This window comes from Halichoerus grypus, chromosome 10 (assembly GCF_964656455.1).
Source record: "Halichoerus grypus chromosome 10, mHalGry1.hap1.1, whole genome shotgun sequence".
Lineage (NCBI taxonomy): Eukaryota > Metazoa > Chordata > Mammalia > Carnivora > Phocidae > Halichoerus > Halichoerus grypus.
Genome location: NC_135721.1, coordinates 19,528,982 through 19,553,899, shown reverse-complemented (window position 1 = coordinate 19,553,899; position 24,918 = coordinate 19,528,982). Strand labels below are relative to the sequence as shown.

Genomic DNA, 24,918 nt, shown 5'->3' with positions numbered 1-24,918 from the left:
AGGTGAGAAATGCAAGGCTCCCAGCACTGCCCCGTGCTCTGCCCACCCCCGGGCACACACTGCAGGAAAACGCCATCCCCCATCCTCACCGAGCTGCCCCAGCACCGGGGGCCTCACTGTCAACATCTGTTCTAATCTATGCCTCAGAAAAGTCCTCACATCTTGTAGCTATTTCAGATTCTTTTAATGATTATTGGAGTTGAGCCAATCTGAACGTTTAGTTGCCCTTTGTATTTTCAGCTTTAGTTTTAAGTGCGGCTACCGGGGTGCTCCCCTGGGCCTTACCTGATGACCATAACTGTCCTGAGAGCAGGAAGCCCTGGCGCAGGACCAATGAGGTCGGGACAAGGGGCAAGGATTCCTCGGGGAGCCCTCACTTGCTCTGATCCTGCCCCCTGGTCAAAACCCTGAGCCAGAGGCTATGCAGACTTAAGAGTGAAGTAACTGGAATATTATCCCACTCACTATTCTTACTCTTGGTTCTGAGTTACAAGGTACTTCCTAATGCACAAAAAAATACATCCCAAACACGCTGGACACCTATGTCCTGCCCAAGAGAGCCTGGCTGGCAAGAAATCAGCCCTGATGGATGGGCCATTTCCTCCCCAGGGGTTCCTTATGTGTGAATGTGAATTAATTCAGTCTCCTCAGAATGCCTTCCACATAATACACATTTTATTCCACGACACCTGAAGCTGACTGACCCTTTCAAAATAAATGCCAAAAGACCAGGCCTGCAGAGAGGCCTGCTTCTCTTATGGCTCCTTGTCATGGGCTCAGTGGAGGCCTACCCAAGAGCAAGGGGTCTGGGGAGTGTCTGAACCCAAGGGGACCACACACACACACACACACACACACACGCACCAGCATGCACTTATTTACAAGACCCAAGGGTTGTTCTTGGAAAGGGGCTCTGGGCTCTGCTGAGGCTGTGAATGAACAGGGGGATCTCAGGGAAAAGGGGTGCAGGGAGGCTGTGGAAGAGAGAGACAGAAAGAAAAAGGATGACTGATGCCAGAAACACCTGTCACCCTGGCAGGACTTCCTTTCAGGGTTGGCAAGTACTGTCTGTGGGTGCTAATGGCCCTGCCCAGTTGCCAGGAGCAAACGTCAGCCACCCGCCTCCCCATGTGCTGCACTTCCCAGTGTCACAACACAGGGCTGCCGGTGTCTGCTTCTCTGCCTTCCTCTCCACCGTGTACTGTGTGTGTGTGTGTGACTGTGCACGTGCTATTGCGTATGTGGGGTGTGTGTGTGTGTGACTGTGCACGTGCTATTGTGTATGTGGGGGGTGTGTGTGTGATTGTGCACGTGCTATTGTGTATGTGGTGGGTGTGTGTGTGTGATTGTGCATGTGCTATTGTGTATGTGGAGTGTGTGTGTGTGATTGTGTACGTGCTATTGCATATGTGGTGTGTGTGTGTGTGTGACTGTGCACGTGCTATTGCGTATGTGGGGTGTGTGTGTGTGATTGTGTACGTGCTATTGCATATGTGGGATGTGCGTGTGTGATTGTGCACGCGCTATTGCGTATGTGGTGTGTGTGTGTGTGTGACTGTGCACGCGCTATTGCGTATGTGGGGTGTGTGTGTGTGATTGTGCACGTGCTATTGCGTATGTGGTGTGTGTGTGTGTGTGATTGTGCACGTGCTATTGTGTATGTGGGGTGTGTGTGTGTGATTGTGCACGTGCTATTGTGTATGTGGGGTGTGTGTGTGTGATTGTGCACGTGCTATTGCGTATGTGGTGTGTGTGTGTGTGTGATTGTGCACGTGCTATTGCGTATGTGGGGTGTGTGTGTGTGATTGTGCACGTGCTATTGCGTATGTGGTGTGTGTGTGTGTGATTGTGCACGTGCTATTGTGTATGTGGGGGGTGTGTGTGTGATTGTGCATGTGCTATTGTGTATGTGGGGTGTGTGTGTGTGATTGTGCACGTGCTATTGCGTATGTGGGATGTGCGTGTGTGATTGTGCACGTGCTATTGCGTATGTGGGGTGTGTGTGTGTGATTGTGCACGTGCTATTGCGTATGTGGTGTGTGTGTGATTGTGCACGTGCTATTGCGTATGTGGTGTGTGTGTGTGTGATTGTGCACGTGCTATTGTGTATGTGGTGTGTGTGTGTGATTGTGCACGTGCTCTTGCGTATGTGGGGCGTGTGTGTGTGATTGTGCACGTGCTCTTGCGTATGTGGGGGGTGTCCGTGTGTGTTTGTGTGTGTGGCGGCACAAGGGCTGTCCCCTCTGCTGCCCCTCTGAAAGCTCTGCGCTGCCTGAGTGACCAGCCCGTTACGGCCACACCTCGCTCCAGTCCTGCACCTTCCCCAGCACGTGCTCCCGGACATGCCCCGACTGCTCCAGCCCCTCCTGTCTCTTTATAGCCCGTCTGCAGTCAGGTGGCTACGGCAGGGCCAATGCTGGGGAGAGCACGAGGGCTCCTTCCTCCAGGGGCCCCCACTGCGCATCGGAGGCCCCGGGGTGGCACCCTTCCAGAGTCCATGACTATTTTAAGAGACGGGGGCCTGGGGAGGCTTGGATACTGCCAACCGCTCACAGGGTGACCTGCCCTGGAGACGTTCCACGGGCTCACAGCTTTGGGAACCGGCTCCCTGTGGCACGGAGGGTTTCACTTCCAGTTCCTCCAACCCAGACCATCAGCTGTGGCGACAAGCGGTTGATCTGGACATGCAGGGCTCCCTGACCCCGCTGTTGCACAAAATGTGGCAGCTGATGTACTGGGGTGATGAAGACAAAAGCCGGTGGCTGAGTTCTGGAACAAACCGCTGGAGAGGTGGGCTGCTGTGGGCATGCTGGCCACATGTCAAGCCTCCTCGCTCCGACTCCTCCTGCCCTCTCCCCTCTCTTCCCTTCTTCTTTCTTTGTCTCCTTTGAACATATTCTCCGGTTTCATATAGCCTCCCCGAGTTGATAACACACGCTTTGTGGGCAGAGACCCATTCTTAATCGTTTTGCGCTGAATCGTTCCATGACAAGACTCAGTGCAAAACACCGATTCACCGCTTCCTGGCCTGCGCACCACTCCATCGGTCTGATGCTGCGTCCCGCCTTATCTTCTCTTGGCATACATTCACGTAAATGTCTTTGGGATTTTATTTGAGAAGTTTTCTTTCTATGTTGATAAGTGTGTTTCTGTGAGTTTAAGAACTTGATAAGTTTGAGTCTGTGAATGTAAAAGCGTATTCTGTAATTCAAGACGTTTATCTGCAAGCATTCACTCTTGGCACCTGGCTGGCTCTGTCGGTAGAACGTTTGACCCTTAATCTCGGGGTTGTGAGTTTGAGCCCCACATTAGGCATAGAGATTACTTAAAAGAAATAAAATCTTAAAAAAAAAAAAAAAAGCATTCATTCATTCACTCATTCATTCACTCCACAACTGTTTATTGAGCGACTACTGGTCCCCAGGCGGTGCGGCAGGACCTGAGATGCAGCAATGAACAAAACGATGCCTCCTGGCCTCCCAGAGTTTACATTCTGCTGGGGGGACAGGCAATGAGTAAGAAACTATAAGCGTGTTTTGGAACGTGTCTGAAGGGGATTGTGCTATGGGGGGAAAACGGAGCAGGGCAAGGGAGAAGAGAAGTGGGTGTGTGGGATGTTTAAGAGAAGGTGGTGTTGACCAGCAGTTATTTGAGCAAGGGCTTGCAGGGGGAGAGCAAGTGAGCTAGACAGATCTATGGAGGAAGCATTCCAGGCACAGGAACAGATGGTGCAAAGGTCCTGTGGCAGGAATGTCCTTGGTGTGGGGAGGCCTGTGTGGCTGGAGGGGAATGAGTTGCGGGGAGTGTGGAGGAGACAAAGTCAGGATGCCAGCAGAGATCAGCCAGTGTGAAGCCTTGGGCTTTTTATCGGCAGGTAAATATTGTGATGGATAGTCGTGAGTGGGTGTGTTTCTGGGGGTGTATAAATGCACATACTCCTGAACGAAAAAGCACAGGGGTGTGCATGTGTGTATATGTGTGCTGTCGCTGACTCTGAAATTTGGTTCCCGGGACCATTACCTTTCATCTGCTCTTATTTTGTGCCCCAGAAGATTTTCCTTTGAAAGCACATGCTGGGAGCCCAGCTCTGCCCACTTGCCCACCTGTGTCCTGCCAGGTGTTCTTTCCTCCCCAGCAACGTCAGAGCAGAGGTAAACGCTGATGAGGTCAGACCGTGCACTCTGGGTTGGGAACTCAGTAAGACCCGTCGACACTTTTGCCATTAGCCGAGTGGGCCCCCCGGCCTCCCTTACTCACTTGGTCTTGATTTCCATGTCATCGTGGCTGGAGTGGCACATTTCACTGAAGCGGGACACAAAGAAGTCGTAGCTCCGGTGATAGGATGGGGTGTCCTCTTCGATGTTGGCAAACTTCACAAACTGCCCGGGAGGAGGGAGAGAAGTACAGGTGAGAGGTGACCCACTGTGCTCTTCACCTTCGGGCTCAGGGCTCTGGGACTTGCCATCCTGAGGCCCCCTGCCCTAGTAAAGCCACGGGACATACACATCTGGGAGCCATGCATTCCAGGACATGGCTCTGCTCCCCACAGCACACCCAGTCTCCACGCTTCTATGGGTTCCAAATCCTGCTCGCCCTTCCCATCTACACTACACAACTGGACCCCATGGCCCTTTTCAGCCCTTCCCCGCTGAGGTGAGCAGAGGATGGAACAGGTGAAGACAGGGGACTCTCTTAAGCTCCTGCCCCTTTCCATGCCCAGAGCTGCACCAAACACACAGAGGCGGGAGGCAGTTAGAGATCCACTGAAACAGCCAAAGTCAACATCAAACCGTATCTCAACACTTTAGAATGAATTCTGGGAAACAGGAACAAATCTGAAATTTGATTTAAAAATGTAATTCCAGGGGCGCCTGGGTGGCTCAGTTCGTTAAGCGACTGCCTTCGGCTCAGGTCATGATCCTGGAGTCCCGGGATCGAGTCCCGCATCGGGCTCCCTGCCCAGCAGGGAGTCTGCTTCTCCCTCTGACCCTCCCCCCTCTCATGCTCTCTCTCTCTCATTCTCTCTCTGAAATAAATAAAATCCTAAAAAAAAAAAGTTTAAAAATGTTAATTCCATTTTATTGTTTAAAATTATTCATTAATTTATTTTTAAAGATTTTATTTGTTTATTTGAGAGAGAGAGAGAGCAGGAGCGGGGGTGGGGAGGGACAGAGGGAGAAGGAGAAGCAGACTCCCCACTTAGCGGGAGCCTGACACTGGGTTCGATCCCAGGACCCTTAGATCATGACCTGAGCCGAAGGCAGACGCTTAACCAGCTTAACCGACTGAGCCACCCAGGCGCCCCTATTGTTTAAAATTTGAGCACATTTTTTAAAGTTTGCCGGTTCAGTTCTGTTAAGTCTGGCTCAGCATTATCAGCTGCTGGATTCCTTCTGCCACCAGGCTGCACATTTGCAATTCTAAATAGGGACTTAATTTCAGTGGAATCCCACAGAGAAGCAAGAATCATGGACTAAGTAGAGTTAAATTGCTAAAAATTAAGTATAATTCTTATAGGTTGTTTTGCTTGATGTTATAAATTTAGTACTGAAAACAACTCAAAAGATTACCCTTATAATAAAATCTATTCTCCATTATTCTGTCATGTAGTTATTTAATTTTTATAAACATTTGTTGGTTCTAAAAGGATATGCTATTATTTCTAAAATTATCTAGTTAATGCATTCATAATATTCATTACCAATTGCCAATCTGTTTCTCTATTTAACTACTCAAAATCTGTTAACTTTTTCTGGATGACAATTAGCAGCTTCCACCAACATCATTAATTATTCTTTCACTAATAGATATACATTTATTTTCTGCTGACTGATAGAATCTCTACGTACAAAGCAGATGAGGAGATCCTTCTTTCTAACATCTAAAATGTATAGATCTATTTGGAAGTGAATATTCTGATATTAGCAATAAATCCAAAGGACACTGCTTGCATTATTGATGGGGTTCTGCAGAAGAGGCGAAGCGGTAATCCGTGTGATCATAAGATCATTGATTAGACATAAGTTCAGGAATTCTAGAAACAACAATAAAGTCAGCCTTCGGCTGTGTGAACTTCTTAAGCCCTGCAAAGGTTAGAACACAGAGGTAGGCTGATACGGAGGCTAAAGAGAAGTTTGGGCTCACTGCTGCTCTTACTGACTGACAGGATGATCCCGGGCTGCACTGCCCTCCCCACGGCTGAAGCCTGGGGTGTCAGGATGTCCATCTACTCGAAGGGGACATGCCACAGATCTACCTCTCATTGGCAGTGTGACTTCTGAGTGGGACATTTAACTTCTCTTATGGTTTGGTTTTCCCACGTGTAAAATAAATACTGCAGTCATCATTCACTAAGAGTCTTAATTTTTTAAAAAAGATTAAAACAATTTATTCGAGAGAGACAGGGAGAGATCGCAAGCACGTGCGCACAAGAGCTGGGGGCAGGGGGAGTGGGAGAGGGAGAAGCAGGCTCCCCGCTGAGCAGGGAGCCCGATGTGGGACTCGATCTCAGGGTCCTGAGATCATGACCGAGCCGAAGGCAGACTGAGCCACCCAGGTGCCCCTTAATTTTTTTTATACTGTATGTACTTCACATATGATGAGGCAGCTTAAAATAAGACAATCTGAGTGTATGCAAGAGAATATGCATTTAAAATTATTAAAACAAGACTGAAAAAAAGAGACCATAATAAAGAAGGAGAAATAGTCGAAGATTTTGTCTCTAACATATACTGACTGTGTAGACTCAGAGGGATGTCAGGAGGATGAATATGCCCAGACCTCATGTTCACTGGTTTGGGAGTTTGGGGGGTGGCAGTGAGGGATGTGTGGAAGCTCATACATGTCGGGTGCTACCCTAAGCATTTTACACACCTCATCTCTTCTTAGAAGGACTCTAAGAGAGAGAGATTATGGGACAACAGAGCCACAGGGCTCAGTAACTACACGGATTTGCACCACCAGCCCCAGACATGCTGAGTCACTCCTGGAGGAGGCCCAGGGGTTTACCCTGTAGGTACGGTCAGTCCCAGGAGACCTGACGGGATGGTCCCCATTCGAGAAACCCTGCCGGTCACTGACCGACAACCTGGCCTCCCATCTCTGCGCACCACCCCCCTCTCCGGACACGGACGCTTCTCTGAACCGATGCCTGATCTCTGTGCAATGTGACATCAAGTACTCCTGCACTTTCAGCCTTGACTTTCCTCTTCTTCTATACGCAGTGAAGCCATGAGCAGGCCCGACCGCCGGTCAGGGGCACGGCCTGAGCACTCGCTCACGCCCAGTGTTGTTAAGACTGGCCATTACCCGTGCTGTCCAGGTTGCTGAATATTTTGACTGGTACCCACGGCTGTAAGGTTAGAAATAAGATTACAATCAATTTTTAAAAACCAAAAATTCTGTGACGGCCACTCTGGTAACACAGGATAGAAAACAGTCATGGGGATTCCTTTTCTACAACCAGGGGTGGCCTTTCTCTAGTTTCTTCTGAATCTGTGCCCACAGGGCCAGCCCCAGCTGTTAACTGCACTGGAAAATGCCCTCATTCTTCTCTTCTGTGACTGTCTGCGTCCTTGGATTTTTACTCTTCTGCACTCTTCCTCCCTGGAAATTTAGGTCTGAGTCTTCTCAGATTTTGCTTTTGACATGGGCATTCTTCCATGTAAGTAGACAGTGGTCCCCCCCGCACTGCCGGGGCCACAGTTGGACGGCCACCTCCTCACTCTGCCTCTCATCCCCCGTGTGACTGTGGACAAGTTGTGAAACTTCCGAGCCACTGTCTCCTCATCGGTGAAGTAGGGACACTAGGACCTATGTCACAGCGCGGTCACCAGGATTAAACGCGGGGACGTATGCCGAGTGACTAGCACAGTGCCTGGCTAGCTCAGGAAACAGTGCTGCAGGGACCATGGTGACGGTGGCCAATTGTGGTCTGGTCCATCAGCCCCAGGACTAGGCAGCGTGACCCTTGACCTTTTCATGTCACCAACACAGACCTGGCCAGGCAATCATAGAGGAGGAGCCCAAGTGGGCAGCGTGGACCGTGCAGGCAAGCCACCTCAAATGTGATGCCTGGGGGTGTGGAGAGAGGGAAACTAGTTTTTGCCACCCCCCCACCCCCCCACCCCCCCGGGCAAACTGGTGGCTGAGGGTGGGAGTGAGGACCGCAGCAGAGGGCAGGGGGGTGGGGGGGGGATGGCCACACCCCGCGAGGCACCATTCAGGGGCTGAGGTCATGTAGTGCAATAGGGAAGGACAGAGCACAGCACCGAGGGGCAAGCGGGTGGGACTATGGGATAGCCAGCAGCCATCCCTGCAAGACCAGGGACAGATTGGCCGAACATTCGCTTTCTTCTCTTTAAAATGCGCATATCGGGGCGCTTGGGTGGCTCAGTCGTTAAGCATCTGCCTTCCACTCAGGTCATGATCCCAGGGTCCTGGGATCGAGCCCCACATCAGGCTCCCTGCTCGGCGAGAAGCCTGCTTCTCCCTCTCCCACTCCCACTGCTTGTGTTCCCTCTCTCGCTGTCTCTCTCTCTCTCTCTCTGTCAAATAAATAAATAAAATCTTAAAAAAATAAATAAATAAATAAAATGCGTACATCATCTCCTAGGAATGTGAGTAAATTAGAGATAATTAAGAAAAGCTCCCCAAGTTCCTGGAAAAACAGGAACTCTGTGTATCCAAGTTTTAATATTAGCAAGGTTCTTATTTCTAGGAGGCTTAAACTTTTTTTAAGAGGTGGGGGAAGGGCAGAGGGAGAGAGAGAATCTTAAGCATGCTCTACACCCAGTGCAGAGCCTGATGCGGGGCTCGATCCCACGACCAGGAGATCATGACCTGAGCCGAAATCAGGAGTTGGATGCTTAACTGACTGAGCCACCCAGGCATCCCGAGGCTTAAACTTTTTATGGGTCCTAAGGATTCAGCAGCGCACCGTCATCGAACGAGTGCTTGCTGGGGCAGCGTACAAATACATTCAAGACACCACTCAACAACCTGTGGTCTGTTCTTCACATGTCCAAGACTCTGCTCATTGCACTTTGTCATCCCACCTGACCAGAAAAACACATTTCAAATATGGTTGTGGTGAAGCTTGTTTGCTTTGGTTTAACTCGTACTTTGTTCTTTTGGAAGTCAAAATATTCAAAAGGCTGGGCCCTAGAAAAAGCTATTTATAGAAAGGAATTTGTATCAGGTGGAGCCACACCAGGCCCAGCCCATCTTTACTGCTGGACGTGGATGGGAGTGATACGCAAAAGCAGCGGCTAACACCTATATTCTAAGTCGTAACAACATTAAATATTTCTATGGCACCTGCAGTATTTCTGTGGCACCTCACACATCCTCTGAGTTCCCTGGGGCTGCATCACGCCCGCCTCTGCCTCTGTCTTCACACTGTTTTCTCCTCTGTGTCAAATCTCCTTCCTCTCTCTCTCTTATAAGACCCTTGTGACTGCACTTAAGGCCCACGGGGCTAATCCGGGATAACATCTCCATTTCATGATCCTTAGCTTACTCATATCTGCAGAGACCCTGTCCCCATACAAAGTGATGTTCACAGGTTCCAGGGATTGGCACATGGACATCTTTTGGGGGGGGGCATTTTTCAGCCTACCAAAACATGCGTTATCTGATGTAATTCTTGGCAAACCAGTGAGTTTTGCAGGATCTGTGTTGCTCCCATTGTGAAGATAAGGACACCGAGGCTCTAAGGGAGCACAGGTGAATTATTTCAGGTCAACCAGCTGTGATAGGTGGGCCTGAAACTTGGGAATTCTGATACTCTCATGCTCTTTGCCCTCTACCAGTGGTTTTTTAAAAAATTTTAACGTGCATTGGAATGACCTGGGGAGCTTGTGGAAAATGCAGACTTCTGAGCCACCCCAGGACTGGTGAACACAACTATCTGGGGAGTAGGGCCCAGGTATCTGCATTCTGAAGAGCCATCCCCTAGGCAACTTCCAGCCTGGAGGTTCTGGGGCAGTGGGTCTATAGACCCTATGTCCTTTGTCCCTTTACTGGCAAGCTGGACCAGTAGCTCTGGAAAGGTTCCCAGTCAGGCTGGGAAGGAGACCGCTTATGCAGGATGCTGGCAAAATGTTGGTAATGGAGGTCAGCAAGGCCGGATAGATGGCCATCTCCTTTGAAGACCACCTCCTTTGAACTAAAGTGGTTCGGGGTTAAACCAAGGGTTGGATAGGTGACTGGGCCTTGGCTCCATCTCTGGGGCCCCAAACGGCCTGGGAGGGGGGTGGGCCACAGCTGCCAACCATTCCATTCCCATGTTCGCCAGGACTCTTGCTCTGTTAGGAGGTCTGGTGATGAGACTGCACTTGCTGCCCATCCTGAACCTCCCATACAGAGGGTATGTGCCCTGTTTATTACATTATGGGTCATGTAAAACAGTAACTTTTTGTTACCAGGGTATCTGAGCGTCCCTAGGAACCCTTGGTGTGATAGCTTGATAGAAGGAGCTTCCCTCCCTCGAGTCTGAAAGTATAACTGCTCAGACACGCCAGCCCCAATGGCCTGGTCAGGGAGTGTTGACCTGTGGAGTCCCCAAGGGACACCTCCTAGAGAGCCCACCCCAAGCTGCTCCTGAGGCTTCTAGAGGCTGACAGGAACCTTTGGTAATCGTGGTTCAGAGGGTCAAATTGGGGTGCTTCATGGGGAACCTGGTCAAGGCCCCACACCCACTGAGGAAGTCCACCAAGACCTGGCAGACATGGGGTTGGAACACTAGGGTTTCATGTGAGGAAAGCCTCCATTCCTCTTATGAGAGACAGTAGAGGGCTACGGTTATAGAAGGGGTCTGGAGCCAGACTGCATTGCTGAGTCCCTCCGCCTCCACTTACAAAGCTTGTCTGCAGCAAGTTACTAAAGTTTCTTGTGCCTCGGTTACCCCATCTGTAAAATGGGGCTAATAAAGGCAGTTGTCTCAGCAGCTTGGTATGAATAGCCCATCCCAATTGACAGTTGCAGCCTCATTTCCCCTCCCAGAGCATTTTTGGCTTGCTACGAACACTCCCTGGATTCTCACTGGGTCCATTTACCTGTGTGGCTGGTCACTATCTTTTAAAATGCATGATACAGCAGGGACTTCCTGTCTGCTTTGCTCCCATTATTGCTAATTCATACCTTACAAATGGCTTTTGTTAAAATGCTACTTGCCTAGTGAATAAGATTGTGAAATAATAAAGCTGGGTTTATTTTTGGTTTTATTTTTTTAAGATATAGTAATGATGAGGAAGGTCTCCATAGCAACAAACTGAAGATACTTTTTTTTTTTTTTAAGATTTATTTATTTGAGAGTGAGGGAGCGAGTGAGAGAGAGAGAGAGCATGAGCAGGGGGAGGAGGGGCAGAGGGAGAAGGAGAAGGAGACTCCCCTGCTGAGCAAGGAGCCCCACACGGGGCTTGATCACAACCGATCGGAGCTGAAGGCAGACACTCAACCGACTGAGCCCCCCAGGCGCCCCCAAATTGAAGATTCTGAACATGTGACACTTCAAAGGCCTCAGGCACTGCTAGGGCCACCCTTTCAAGATCAAAGTTTCAGCTCTTTATACACAACAAAGGGTGCCAGGCTTGCTGGGGCAGATCACCGACCCTCCTTGGCACGGGCAGGCGGGAGCCGCAGTGATGTGAATACCGAGGGTTCCTAAGGGCCTGAGTTAATAAAGGGAAAGCAATCTCCAAATATTGACATTGTAAAAACAGCTCTCCCCTGGTGTGGAAAATGGAAGCTGAGCTGGCTGGCCTCACTTCTGTGCCAGCTGAGTGTCTCCACGCAGAAGTTAACCTTTCCCTTCTGTACAGAGGAGCCTTCTGAGCCGCATGGCTTCCTGCCGTCAAGGACAGAACCGCGGTCTAAAATGCTGGGCACAGACAGAACCCAGCTCTCCCCTGGGCCTAGGACTGCAGCCTGCCTCGCTGTGTTCGCCTCCACCAGGAGAAACGGGAGCAGCTTCTCAGCTTCACTGAGACAAATCCTGGCTGGGAAGCAGATCCTGTACATCGCATGGGTTTGGCTGTCACACCCCCTGCCCGGTCCTCCAGCTGCCTCTTGTTGATAACAGCTTCCGGGAGCGCTTTTCACGAAAGCCAGAGAACCAGTTCCACTGTGATGTGATCAGGTCCTGCCAACGCCAGCCGAGGCACGGTCATTCCCTAGACCTAGGACATCTTCTCCTGTCTACCCACATAATGCCGTCTCCTTTTCAAGATTCTTTGCAAAACCGACGCGTTTTTAAGGTCTCTTGGGAAAGCCTGGCCCTTGCTGCCCAAGAAAGTGATCCCTCCAGCCCCGAGCAGCGCCACGTGCTGGCCTGGTCAACACAGTCCCAGGGAAGTACGAGCTGCCTCTGTTCTAGAATCCCCGTGGTTTGCCCGTGCTGACCCCCACACTGTGACCTAAGCTGTGCACCATGCAGCTGACCTCATAACTCTGACTTGATCCACCTCCAAGGAGCCCACTTCTATCTAGCTCATGGGTTTCTAGCAGTGGTTTCTGCCCTGGTGTTGGATGGGGGAGCATTTCCAGCCTACAGATGACAGTCAAAACCGCAAGAGCTGATGAATTGTCCAGGGGGAGCATACAGAATGAGAAGATGAGGCATCAACCGTGGAGACCACAGACATTTCAGGGGCGCACAGAGGAAGGGAATCATTGCAGGAAACTGTTCATTTCCGATTGCTGCTGTAATAAATTACCACAATTTAGTGGCGTAAAGCAACACACATTTATTATCAGTGGTTCTGGAGATCAGAAATCTAAAATGGGTCTGCAAGGCTGTGTGCATTCTGGAGGCTTCAGGGGAGCATTTCTTTGCCTTTTTAGCTTCCAGAAGCCACCTACATCCTTTGGCCCATGGCCCCCTTCCTCCACCTTCAGGCCAGCAGAGTAGCATTTCAAGTCTTTCTCTCTTTCCCTCTGCTTCCATCATCATTCACCTTCTGTCTGACTCTGACCCACCTGTCTCCCGCCTATAACCATCGGACCCACCTGGAGAATCCAGGAGAACCTCTCCATCCCAAGATCCTCAACCTGATCATATCTGCAAGTCCCTTTTGTCATTTCAGGTAGCGTTCCCGGGTTCCAGGGATTAGAACGTGGACATTCTTGGGGGACCATTACTCAGTCAACCACAGGAGCTAAGAAGGATGAACCAGGTGGGAAGAGCTGGGGTGACGAGGCCAGGGAAGTCAGGGGAGGCTGAAGAAGATGCAGTCAACAGGGAGAAGTGCTATCAAAGGTAAAATGTCAGCTGAAAGATGAGTGGGGAGTGGGTTACTCGCCTGGTTTCCATAGATTTCTACTGGCAAAGACAAAATGTACTTTTTTTTTTTTTTGAAGATATTATTTATTTATTTGACAGAGAGAGACACAGTGAGAACAGGATCACAAGCAGGGGGAGAGGAAGAGGGAGAAACAGGCTTCCCGTGGAGCGGGGAGCCCGATGCGGGGCTCGATCCCAGGACCCTGGGATCATGACCTGAGCCGAAGGCAGACGCTTAATGACTGAGCCACCCAGGCGCCCCCAAAATGTACTTTTAAAATGGAAAGAACTGGCTGACACCACCTTAACCTGGGATGGCATCCATAAAAAAGTGAGACCCCAGACATTTGTGTTCCTGTTATTATTCTGGTTTGCAGGAGTTCCAGGCAGCAGATCAAAAGAAGCAGTGCCGTAAGCAAGTAACCAGACAAACCCAGAATGTGCGGCCTTCCACAGAGCAACTAACCTGGTCTCTCCAAAAAGTCAGTGTCGTGAAAAGCAAAGCTGGGCAGGAGAGGGCTGGGGACAGGCAAAGAGCCACAGAAGACCACGTGAGTGCATCATCTTTACTGAATTTGGAGGATTTGACCGATAGCAATAAAAGACAATTTGGGGACTATTAGGGAAATTTGGATTTGCACTAACTGTTAAAAAAACATCAGGGAATGATTGTTCATTTTGTCAGGTGAGCTAAAGGTATTTTGCAGTTATGTAGAATGTACTGTTTTTTCTTGTGAGTTTGTTTACTGACTTTGTTTATATTGACACTGGAAGAGACAGGAACTTGCATGTCGACTGAGGGAAGGAACCAGAGAAGGGGAAGGATAAAGAACCTGGAGGAGAGAGAGAATGGATGGAGGAAGGCCCCTGACCAGATGGGACTCTTCTGGGGAGGAAGGTGGACACGGGAAGTTGAGGGAACCCCACCTATTTCCTCAGGGACAGAAGAAGGCAAAGCTGCCTCTGACACCGAGGAAGCCAATATGGGAGGGAATTTGAGGAGAAAAAAGGAAGGTTTGTAGAGACCACGGAGAAGGTAAGTAAGGGCGGTGGCCAAAAATGTGGACTAAGGAGCCACCCTGAAAGCCCAAATAAAATTGTGCAGCATCTATCTGCAGAGTCCCCAACCCGCATGTCTTGTGGTTTTGGGAGGCACTTCCCTGAACCAGGCCATTCGGGTGGGGAGGGCAGTGTGGCCAAGGGACAGGGAGGCAAGGGCAGGTGGAGGGCGATGGCTCGCACAGGGTCCAGGAGGGAGTCAAAGAAAGGGAGCACCCGTGGCAGCCGAACCTGGGAGAGAAAGGAGGGCATCCTGGAGGTGAGGTCTGGAGGGGACCGGTGGGAGGGCAAGACGGGAAGGACGGGACACAGACAAGTCCCAGCGGGAAATCTGTTTCCCTGGAGGGAGAGGGCTCTGGGCTCCTGCATCGGTCCAGCGCCAGGAAGGAAGCAGCCCTTCCCTGCAGCGCCACCGAGAGCCTGACCTAAGGCGGTGGTTCAGCGAAAACACAAGCACCTCTGCCATCGACCTTGGGCTGCTTAGAGCTGAAAGTGCGGTTTTATTTTTATTTTTATTTATTTGAGAAAGAGAGAGTGATGGAGAGAAAGCACAAGCAGGGGGAGGGGCAGAGGCAGAGGGAGAAGCAGACTCCCCACTGAGCAGGGAGTCCGACTAGGGGCTCTAGGGACTCAATCCCAGGACCCCGGGATCATGAACTGAGCCAAAGGCAGACGCTTAACCAACTAAGCCACCCAGGCGCTCCTGAAAGTGTGGTTTTAAAAAATTCAGGGAAAATTCACAAAACCTAAAGTTAACCCTCTTAAAGTGCACAATTCAGCGGCGTTTAATACGTTCACATTTTGTAGCGAAAGCACTTCATCATCCTCAAAGGAACCCCAGTACCCACTAAGCAGTCACCCCCTCTCCCCGCTTCCCCAGCCCTGGGCAACCACTACGCTGCTTCCTGCATCTGTGGATTTACAGAGACTGGACATCTCATCTAAATGGAATCACATGCTACGTGATCCTTTGGGTTGTTTCCATCTTTTGGCTGTGGCAGATATGTTTCCATGACCATTTGTGTCCAAGTATTTGTTTGAGTACCTGTTTTCAGTTCTTTGGGGGTATGTCACTAGGAAGAATTGCTGAGTCATCTGGTAATTCTATCTGTTTAACTTTGAGGAACCGCTTAACTGTTTTCCACAGTACCTACACCATTGTACTTTTCACTAGCAATGTATGAGGGTTTCAATTTCTACACATTCTTGCCAACACTTGTCATTTTTACTTTTTTTTTTTTTTTTTTAATGGTCATCCTAGTGGCTGTGAGTTGGTATCTCACTGTGATTCGGGCTTGTATTTCCCTAATGATTAGTGATGTTGAGCATCTTTTATTTTTTTTTTTTTTTAAAGATTTTATTTATTTATTTGACAGAGAGAGACACAGAGAGAAGGAACACAAGCAGGGGGAGTGGGAGAGGGAGAAGCAGGCCTCCTGCTGAGCAGGGAGCCTGATGTGGGGCTCGATCCCAGAACCCTGGGATCATGACCTGAGCCAAAGGCAGACGTTTAACGACTGAGCCACCCAGGCGCCCCTGTTGAGCATCTTTTCATATGCATCTTGGCCATCTGTGGATCTCCTTTGGAGAAATGTCTATTCAAATCCTGAACCATTTTTTAATTGGGTTGTCTTTCTGTTGTTGAGTTGTAAGAACTTCTCATACATTCTGCTTGTTGGACCCTTATCAGATATATGATTTGTAAATATCTTCTCCTGTTCTGTGGTTGCCTTTCACTTTTCTCTGTAGTGTCATTGGATGCGCAGAAGTTTTTAATTTGATGAAGTCCACTTGTCTATTTTTTCTTTTGTTGTTTCTGCCTTTGATGTTGTACCTAAGAATCCATTGCCAAATCCTAGATCATGAACACATAATCCTATAGTTTCTTTTAAGAGTTCTATAGTTTCAGCTCTTATATTTAGGTCTTTGTCTATTTTTAGTTCATTTTTGTATACGTTGTGATGCAGGGACAAAAGTGCAAACTGTAGTCCATGAATCTTCTTAAGAGTTTACTATTTGTATACATTAGGTAAATACACTGGATTGGTCACATAGGGGACCTCGGCATTTTCAGATTTAATGTTTTCAGTTTATCATCAGTGAGTGATCTCAAAAGGTCAGGACACATACTCACTTCACTGTCTCTGAGATACACATTTGGACCCATCAGGCAATAAGGCAGGAACACAAATGCAAATACCCAAACAAGTAAACTGAGCTTAGCTGGCCCTGGCTCCTCATCTTCTCCAGATTTTCCTGACCACTCATCATCCTCCAAAACTCCGATATTCTCATTAAGGGCTTGAAAGCATCGCTTAGATTTTAAAAAATCACACTTTACTGCATGCAACATGCAGGAGTGGTATTAGTAAATTTGGATTTTGTGACAAGTCTCAACACGTCATCCTTGTGGTGATCAAGTACAAGCTGGATGAACATCTATTAGGGATGAAGAAAGGAAGAAAGGAAGGAAGGGAGGAAGAGAGGAGCCCTGCACAGGTTTAAGGCTTGCAGTGTGTCAGGGGTCCCCAAATCTGCTGCTAGCATCACATGGGAAGCTTCCTTTTCTCTTTCTTTCTCTTTCCCCCTCTTTCCATGTCTTCCTGTTAATTTCCTAGCAGCAAAACCCTTTATCCAAACGAAAGGTTGCAAACTTCCGTACAGGATCCTTCTAGTCCTCCTCCCAGGTCCTCCTTTGCCCCCACGAGACCTCGAAGCCCCATGAAAACCAGTTGAAACTCCTAGGCTAGACTCTCTAGGACCACATCAAGTGCTAGCAGGCTGGCAGTTCTAAGATGATGAGGAGCAAAAGAACAGCATTCTCTCGGAGGTTTGTGGAAGCCCCAGGCTTTGAGAGCTGGAAAGAGCATCTGGATGAGGGGTACCACTAGCAAAAGCTGCCTCCGAAGCTGGACTTTGAATCTATTGTAATTATGTGACTTCACTTACTCAGAATCGCCTGTCCTTATATAACCTTCATGGTGTGCAGCACAGGAATCATGAGCTGACTCACTCCGTGCTGAGGCAGTGATTTGCTGTGATGGGGAATCTAGGAATTTGCAAGGCTGCAGTGAACAAAACACCTATCCTGGGCCTGGTCTGGCTGTGGGGAAAGGCAGTTCTGGCAGCCACCTGCTTTTGCGTTCCCCATGGGGAGAGGCCCTCTGGATGCATGATGACTGGCTTATTTTCCATTCAGATGTTCTCTCCTAGACTATAGTTATCTTAAACAGGACAAATGAAACAGAATCGAAAGCTGTTGCTGGGGCAACCTGACAAAAGACTTCACCCTCAGCTACTGTACATGTAATTTGTCAAAGGCAGCTGGTTTCCAGGGAGAGGAAAGGGAAAGCCACAGTTGCTAGTTTCGGGCCTGAGAATTAAAATTTAAAGACTCTCTTCTTCTGGGGAAATCAACTCAGGTAGAACAGGAAAGCAGTTGTGACCTGTGCGATAAAAATTCAGAAAAGCCCAGCTGGGAAGGTGAAGAGGGCACACACCTTTGACTTGTCTTTTGTGATGTCCGTTAAATAGATGCCTTTCAGGGCTTTTAACACCAAGCTGCTCAGAGGCCTGGAGCTGAAAGTATGCCCCGAAGGGGAGGGAGGAGGACCAAGGGCAAGACGTTGAAGAAAGCCACCAGGATATTCGAGGATATAGAGATAAATATGAAGCAGGGAGTTTTTGACACATCACATTCGACATCCCCCCAAACCATAGCCTCTCGTGAGAGCAGCGCCTTGTAGGGAGACCAGCATTACAGAGCTTGGAGCAAGTTCAGTTGGCTCCCTGTATGGATGGAAAGACAGGTCCATAAAGGATAGCCCACTCAAGGTCAGCCGGCGGGGCAAGGGCAGAACTAAGCCAGAAGCCCCGTTTCCTGCTTCCCCGTGATCTTTCCACTTATCTGATGCCTCTGTCCTGTGGTTCTTTGAGAGAAGCACTAGCTGGACAGCTTTCAAAGTGTGCCCCATGGAGTCGGGGGCCAAGCTGTGAGGGCACAGGACACCCCCTGCCCTCAAAGGAATGGCTCCCTTTCCATCTATTTTTATATCCATTGGGGCCCCACTTAAAATTATTTCAGGGGGAAAAAAAATCCATGACTAAAAAACGTTTGAAGATCACCAGTCTAAAGATAAATACGGTAGATCGTGGCGGTGGTTGCACAACCTTGTGAATATATTAAAAAACCACTGAATCATATGCTTTACTATGGTGAATTTTATCTTTAAAATTTATTTTGTTTGTTATATATTTATTTAAGTTAAAAAACCAGATAGCCCTTTATTCACGCAAAGATGGACACGAAGATAAGAGGTGAGTTATACTTAGGGTCAGAATCCAAATAAGAATGGATTATAGCAAGGCTGACCCAGACGTCCTCCACGCCCACCCCCACCCCCGTCCTCCCCAGCCCCCACTCCCCAGCCCCCAGGTGGCTCCTTACCGAGTTGGTGCCGAGGATCTGCAGGTTGGGCTTCTCCGACTCCAGCAGCTTGGCCACCATCTTGAGGAAACTCTCCACGAAGAGGTTGATGCTCTGGCAATGGCAGGCCATGAGCAATTGGTCCAGGGCCTCCATGGCAATGCACACGTACCTGGGGAAAGCAATACCGTCACTGGGTCTCACGCCCGTTCCACCCTCATTGCATGACTGGGACAATTAGCATAGTGACCACCTGGCCAGCATCTGGGTGATGTCTGGACAGCCATTCCAACTAGTGCCCACTCCAGCCCAGCACCAAGAATCAGCAGGAACCAGCCTGGAGACCAGCTCTCCCTAGCCACTCATTCTACAGATGAAGAACATAAGGACAGACTAGGTGTACCATCTCATGAGTAGATACAAGCAGAAAGGATTGATGCTCGGAAGAGCAAATTCTGAACCCAAACCCAGTGAGATCAAAGAATTACTCGATCTGAGTTCAAGTATTTGTTGAGCACCCATGGGGGAAATACTCTGTCTTAGTGCAGGGGTGTAAGGAGGAAGAAGGCCTTCAACTCAAGGAGCCTAGAGTTAGATGGACAAGATAAAAACACAGATATCTCCTGTAAAGATGTCTGTAAAGGGATATCTGTAAAGGGAAGATAAGAAACACCACAAGAAAATCATGGAGGACTTCCCACAGAGTTCCAAAGAAGGAGAGAGATGGCTCTAGTGGGGAGAAAGAGAGAACTTTAGGAAGAATGTTTATGAAGAATCTGAGATGGGCCTGAGGACCAATCAACTGCAAAGGTTAAGGAATATAAAACCTGCAGGTATTGCATTTGAAGACCTTGGAAGTCCTATGATCATCACACAATATGGTTGATGGTATTACCATATTTAAGTGACACATACCATACCTAGGAAGCATCTGTACCTCACAGAGGATAAGATAAACACGGAATAAAATTATTATTTTTTCCTAATGAAGATGATTCTGAGGCCCTAAGTACTTATTCCTTCTAAAGTCTAAAACCTGAGTGAATACCTTCAGAAACCAGAAATATGCAGCACCCAATGACGAGCATACTAGATAGGTCAGCTCATCCCATTTCTTGACAACTAAATAAAAACTTCTTCATATTTTAAGCTAAACCCTAATAACTTTGTCCTTTATTCACAATTCTACTTTAGGGAGCAGTAAAAAACAGGGCTACACCTTCTACCTGCCTGTCCTTCAACCACTTGAAAAGAGCAATCCCATTTTTCTTGCTCTTCTCTTCTCCATGCTAAAAATACCCAATCCTTCCCAAACTAGCCTCGCAGGACAACCCCTGATGATCCTGGCTGGTGGTTGTCTTCTTCAATGCCTCTCTTGAATCCCAAGAAAAAATGCCACAAATCAAATTCCTACTGAGAATTAGGAGTGCATGTCTGAGCCCAAACCCGACATGTGTTCCACGGTGGCCACACGAGCATGTGATCAGGTGAGGTACACCAAGAAGGGTACATGCCCCACTTACAAGGCACTTGCACACTAAAGAAAACAGAGTAGGGGCGCCTGGATGTCTCAGTCAGTTGAGCATCTGACTCTTGATTTCAGTTCAGCTCATGATCTCAGGGTTGTGAGATCGAGCCCCGCGTTGGGCTCCGTGCTGTGCGGGCAGCCTGCTTAAGATTCTCTCTCTCCCTCTGCCTCTGTCCCTACCCCCACTCTCTGTCTAAAGAAAAAGAAAGAAAGAAAAAGAAAACAGAGTAGATGTTCATTAGAAAAGGTTATTGCTTAACTTCTAATGAAGAAGCTGCTGCAAATCTGTCCAACGTCATTCTAGTTGAAATCTTTGTAATTTTCTTTAGGGAGTTAGGTTTCTAAGGCAGAATGCTAGACGTCTCCCCTGGAATCTCTTTCCCTCCTTTTCCCTTGTAATTTGGAATTTTAGGGGGACTTGTGGCTGCTCACGGGGATCAGTTCCCAGACCCTCTTGCTGCTAGCTGAGGCCACATGACTAAAATGTTGCCATTAGAATGAGGGAAAGTGAGGTGAACAACGTTGGCGTCACTTGCTTAGAAGACAGGATTGGCCTCCGTGTCCTCTCTTCCCCTCTTCCTGAGGTTGAGGAGTGGTAACAACTGGAGTCCCAGGCATGGAAGTCCCTGGACGACCCTCACGGTGCAGAGCCCACATCGCCAGGCTGGAACAAAACCCCTTCCATATGGCTGGAGCCACGGTATTTTTACACAAATAACCCAGATACCTAATAATCAGGCTTAGGAGCGCTTTGGAAACCCAATGGTGCAAATAAAAGTGAATCCTGAGCAATCCAAAGCAAATCAGCGACTGACCTCATAGGAAGGTGAAGAAGAGCTGGAAGGGATTCTATCCTGTGAGGGGGAGAGCATCACAAGACTCCACGGACTCATGAGTGCGCTCCCGTGCCCATTCCGGGGTGTCGATCCTTCTACTTGTTAAGCCAAACCATGTGGACTAGAAGAGTCCTTCTTGATACACAGAAATGCAGGACAGGTCAAGTGGGCAGAGAACTCCCAAACCTAACAGAGGTGCTGAGGAATCAGGTTAATGCCTCCAAGTCAAAAGCAAGTAGCAAAAGACCTGTCTTAAAGCTTATGGTAGAGCTGTCAGCGCAAGCTTTTAAAGTGTGAAAGCTGCCTGATGCTAGAAAGCCAGGTTCGTACGCCAGACATATAATAAAGAATGAATTAAAGGATTTGTTCTCCTTTATGCCTCCGTCCCAGTCATAAACATCTTTGAATGGTAGGCAGATATTTGAAAAGCCTTTGATTAGCTAGTTGCTTTATCTTCTTTTTTAAAACAAAGTTTGGTTAAATGAAAAGAAATAGATAAAAGCTATGACTACAAGGTGATTTCTGGAGGTACCACGAGGCCACAAGACAAGGCTGCACGATGCCTCCTGGGGCAGCTGTTGGGTCTCAGGCATTGTGTGTCCAAACCGCCTCACACCTGAGCCAGCTTTGCAAATCCAAACCTACAAAGTAACAGCAGTCATGGCGTCCCCTCAATGTTCTTTTTTTAAAGACATCAGATACCATTTCTTAGGTACCCTTGGGCTAACTTTTTTACTGAGCAATCATAAGAAAAACAGCCTCCCTGCTCTGAAATTTTCCTATCCATTTTTATTTTTATTTTTTTAAAGATTTTATTTGTTTATTTGACAGAGAGAGAGAGAGTGAGAGCAGGAACACAAGCAGGGGGAGTGGGAGAGGGAAAGCAGGCTTCCTGCAGAGCAGGGAGGCCGATGCAGGGCTCGATCCCAGGACCCTGGGATCATGACCTGAGCCGAAGGCAGACGCTTAACGACTGAGCCACCAAGGCGCCCCTTCCTATCCATTTTTAAAAAATGTTTGGTGAACTGAGTCCACTATTATTAAATTATTACTTAATATTATTAAGCACTATTAAATAGTCATCTCTGGGCATGTTTACAAAGGGATCAAGTCATGCTTTTATCTATAGAATGTTTTTCAAATACAAAGCCAGCCTTGGGTCTCTGACTCCTGGAGCAAACAGGAGGCCCCCCAGTCCCTGCTGGGGTGGGGGTGGGGATGAGTGGGGGGTGGTGCTGGCCTTGCTCTTCAGAGGCCATCAGCGTCACAGTCCAGGAAACCTGGACTGCTTGGGGGGCAGCCTGGCTGGGGCCCTTCCAAAGGAGACACACTTTCCTTGCACACAAACCGGGCCACATTCGGGCAACCAAACACGGCGGGTGGGTAATGGGGGCAGGCAGAGTAGGATTCTCTTCTCTCATGAATCATCCCCAGCATCTTATGTATGAAGGGCTTCAACCTTAGTTCACAGAGTTTAAATGAGGGAAAGGAAGAGGTGGGGTGGGGTCTGGCAAGAGAAGAAACTAGAAGGCTTCCCAAATTCCAGAGTTTAGATCGCTGCTTTTTCCTTTTCCTGTAAAAAAAAAAATCCCCAAAAATCCTAATAAGGAAAAACCGTCTTTTGCTAACAAAATGACTGAATGAATAAAAAAATAAAATAAAAAGCAATTGGCTACTAACCAGGAGTGGAAATTTTGATGGGAAGTGAAAATTATGGTAGAAAGAGACCCTGAAAAGTCAAGAAGTTTAAGGCCTACTTCTTTGAATATGCTATTCTTTCTTCCCCATGTTGGGTCCCAATACTAAGGATGGAAGGACTGTAATTATGAACTTGAATTTTTCCAAGTATCCTAGAAGGTTAGACGCTCTCCGTGTTGGTCCGACCTTACCATAACCTTCCCGGGTAGGTCCTGTAGTTGGGCCCATACTCTCAAGGAGAATAGAGTGTGGGCTTCTCAGGATGATGGCTGCTCAACAGGACCAGGGCCAGACGGGTTGGTCTCAGCAGAAATCTGATCTGGGCTCCGTGTCCTGGAGGAGTCCAGTGTAGTAATAGGTCTGGGAAACTGAGCTGGCCTGAGTACTAGGAGCAGGATGAGGGGGAAGGGCAAGAGCAGGTACAGACGACAGCAGCAGGTGACAACCAAGGGTTGGATGTCCTCATAGGGGTTCCCAGCAGGTGAGGAAGGCAGAACCCAAGGAATGTGGGATAGAATCAGGTTCACAGGCAGCAACCGACACCAGGAGAGGACACCTGACAGGTGATAACAACAGGAGCTCAGGGACAATGGCCAAGGCAGGAGGAGAGTTATAACAACTGAGGAAAATACACAGGGAATGAGGCAAGAAGTGTCTCCTATTGAAGTCTAGAATAGGCAGCTGGTTCTGCTTGAACACCTTGTGCTCAGTCAAGAGGCCCTGGGCTCCAGGGAAGGAGGAGCAGGTGTATAGAGCTTGGGAACAGGGCAGGTTGGAGAGGAAAGGCTAAGTCAGAGATGAAGACCAGCAGGCTGGAGAGCGGGGACAGCTTTAGCAAGCCCAGTCACTGCCCAAGAATCACTCAAAGGTCAGTCGCCTTAACAAAGAACCTCTTATTCTAGGCAGTTGGAATGTACTTGGTCAGCCCCACTACTGGACAGAAACTTCTGGGAACTCAGAAGTAGGGGCTGACCTCAGCCGAGGGAGGGGAAGAATGAACCTCCTTTTCTAGTAGGAATCTGCAGTATCTCTGCCTGCAGGTTCAGCACCATCCTCCAACCATGTTCAGGCTCCTTCTGGGAAATGTGTGTCTCTTAGGAGTCCTGCCAAATCAGCTCCGGGGCCACGCTCCTCAAGGAGTAGCCCATCCTTCTTTGGCTTGGGCACCTCTACCCTCCAGGGCTCCAGGCACTGGGGAACCTGACAGAATCCAATCCAGCACTCTGTATGTGGTCAGAGCTCCATGGTCACTGCCAACCGACCCTGAGTCTCGCGAAGCACTCTCAGTAACCCCCTTGCTCCCCAGTGTCTAAGGTGTTCTAGCAGTTGGGCTGAACTGGAAGGAAAATGTACAAAGAAGGAGAAAAATAGGAGGAAATCTCACTTTTTGCTGCTTCGCACATCTCTGCCCAACATAGTTCGTGTCAATGAACAGTACCTCGGAATTCACACCTTAGCCTCTCTCTGTCCACATTTGGTTATCATCCCTGATGCTAAACACAGATAAAGGCCAACCCCCAAGTTCACGTCCATATAATCAAACCGTAAATACAGACACCTGCATGATGACAGGGAGACACAGCCCCTCAGACTTGTCTGCATGCGAATATTTTGCACTTCCAAAGCTGCCATCAGGAACTTACTAATGACAAGGAAGATCATAATGATGTGCATAGCACTGCGCAGGGCAAGATGGGGCGGGCAAGGAGAGAGAATAGGAGATCAGATCTAACAGACTTTTCTTCTCCAAATGTTTATGATTAAAGCTTCCAGTGAGGCCTTCAAGGCTTTAAATACTTAGATGCTGCGAGGACTATTTTTAACAGAATGATACCAATTTTGAATTGCAGTTCTAAGGGCAGTGGAATGATCCTAATTGGCTCTGTTAGCTATAGGACATTTTTATCGAGAGACCCATCACTGCAGAGAGGACAGATAAAATTAGTATTAAATGTTTAATGTTATTGCTAGCATATTAGTTTTAGGTTCAATCTAGGATGAAGTCATTTTTACTTGCTTGAGCATGCTTTACAATATGTCAAGGCGATTTATATAATCAGCACGTACGGTATATTTGTACCCTCTTCAT

The 24,918-nt window shown here is 48.5% G+C and overlaps 1 protein-coding gene across 3 annotated transcripts in view; it reads right to left on the bottom strand.

Moving 5' to 3' along the window:
• EFR3B (EFR3 homolog B) overlaps nt 1-24,918 on the bottom strand; it is an 87,662-nt gene that overhangs the window by 24,374 nt on the left and 38,370 nt on the right. For all 3 annotated transcript variants that reach the window (XM_078056054.1, XM_078056055.1, XM_078056053.1), the window contains exons 4-5: nt 18,789-18,939; nt 4,258-4,379 (exon numbers count right to left, since the gene is read on the bottom strand). In XM_078056054.1, coding sequence (XP_077912180.1) covers nt 4,258-4,379; nt 18,789-18,939 — 273 coding nt within the window. The remainder of the gene's footprint in view (nt 1-4,257; nt 4,380-18,788; nt 18,940-24,918) is intronic.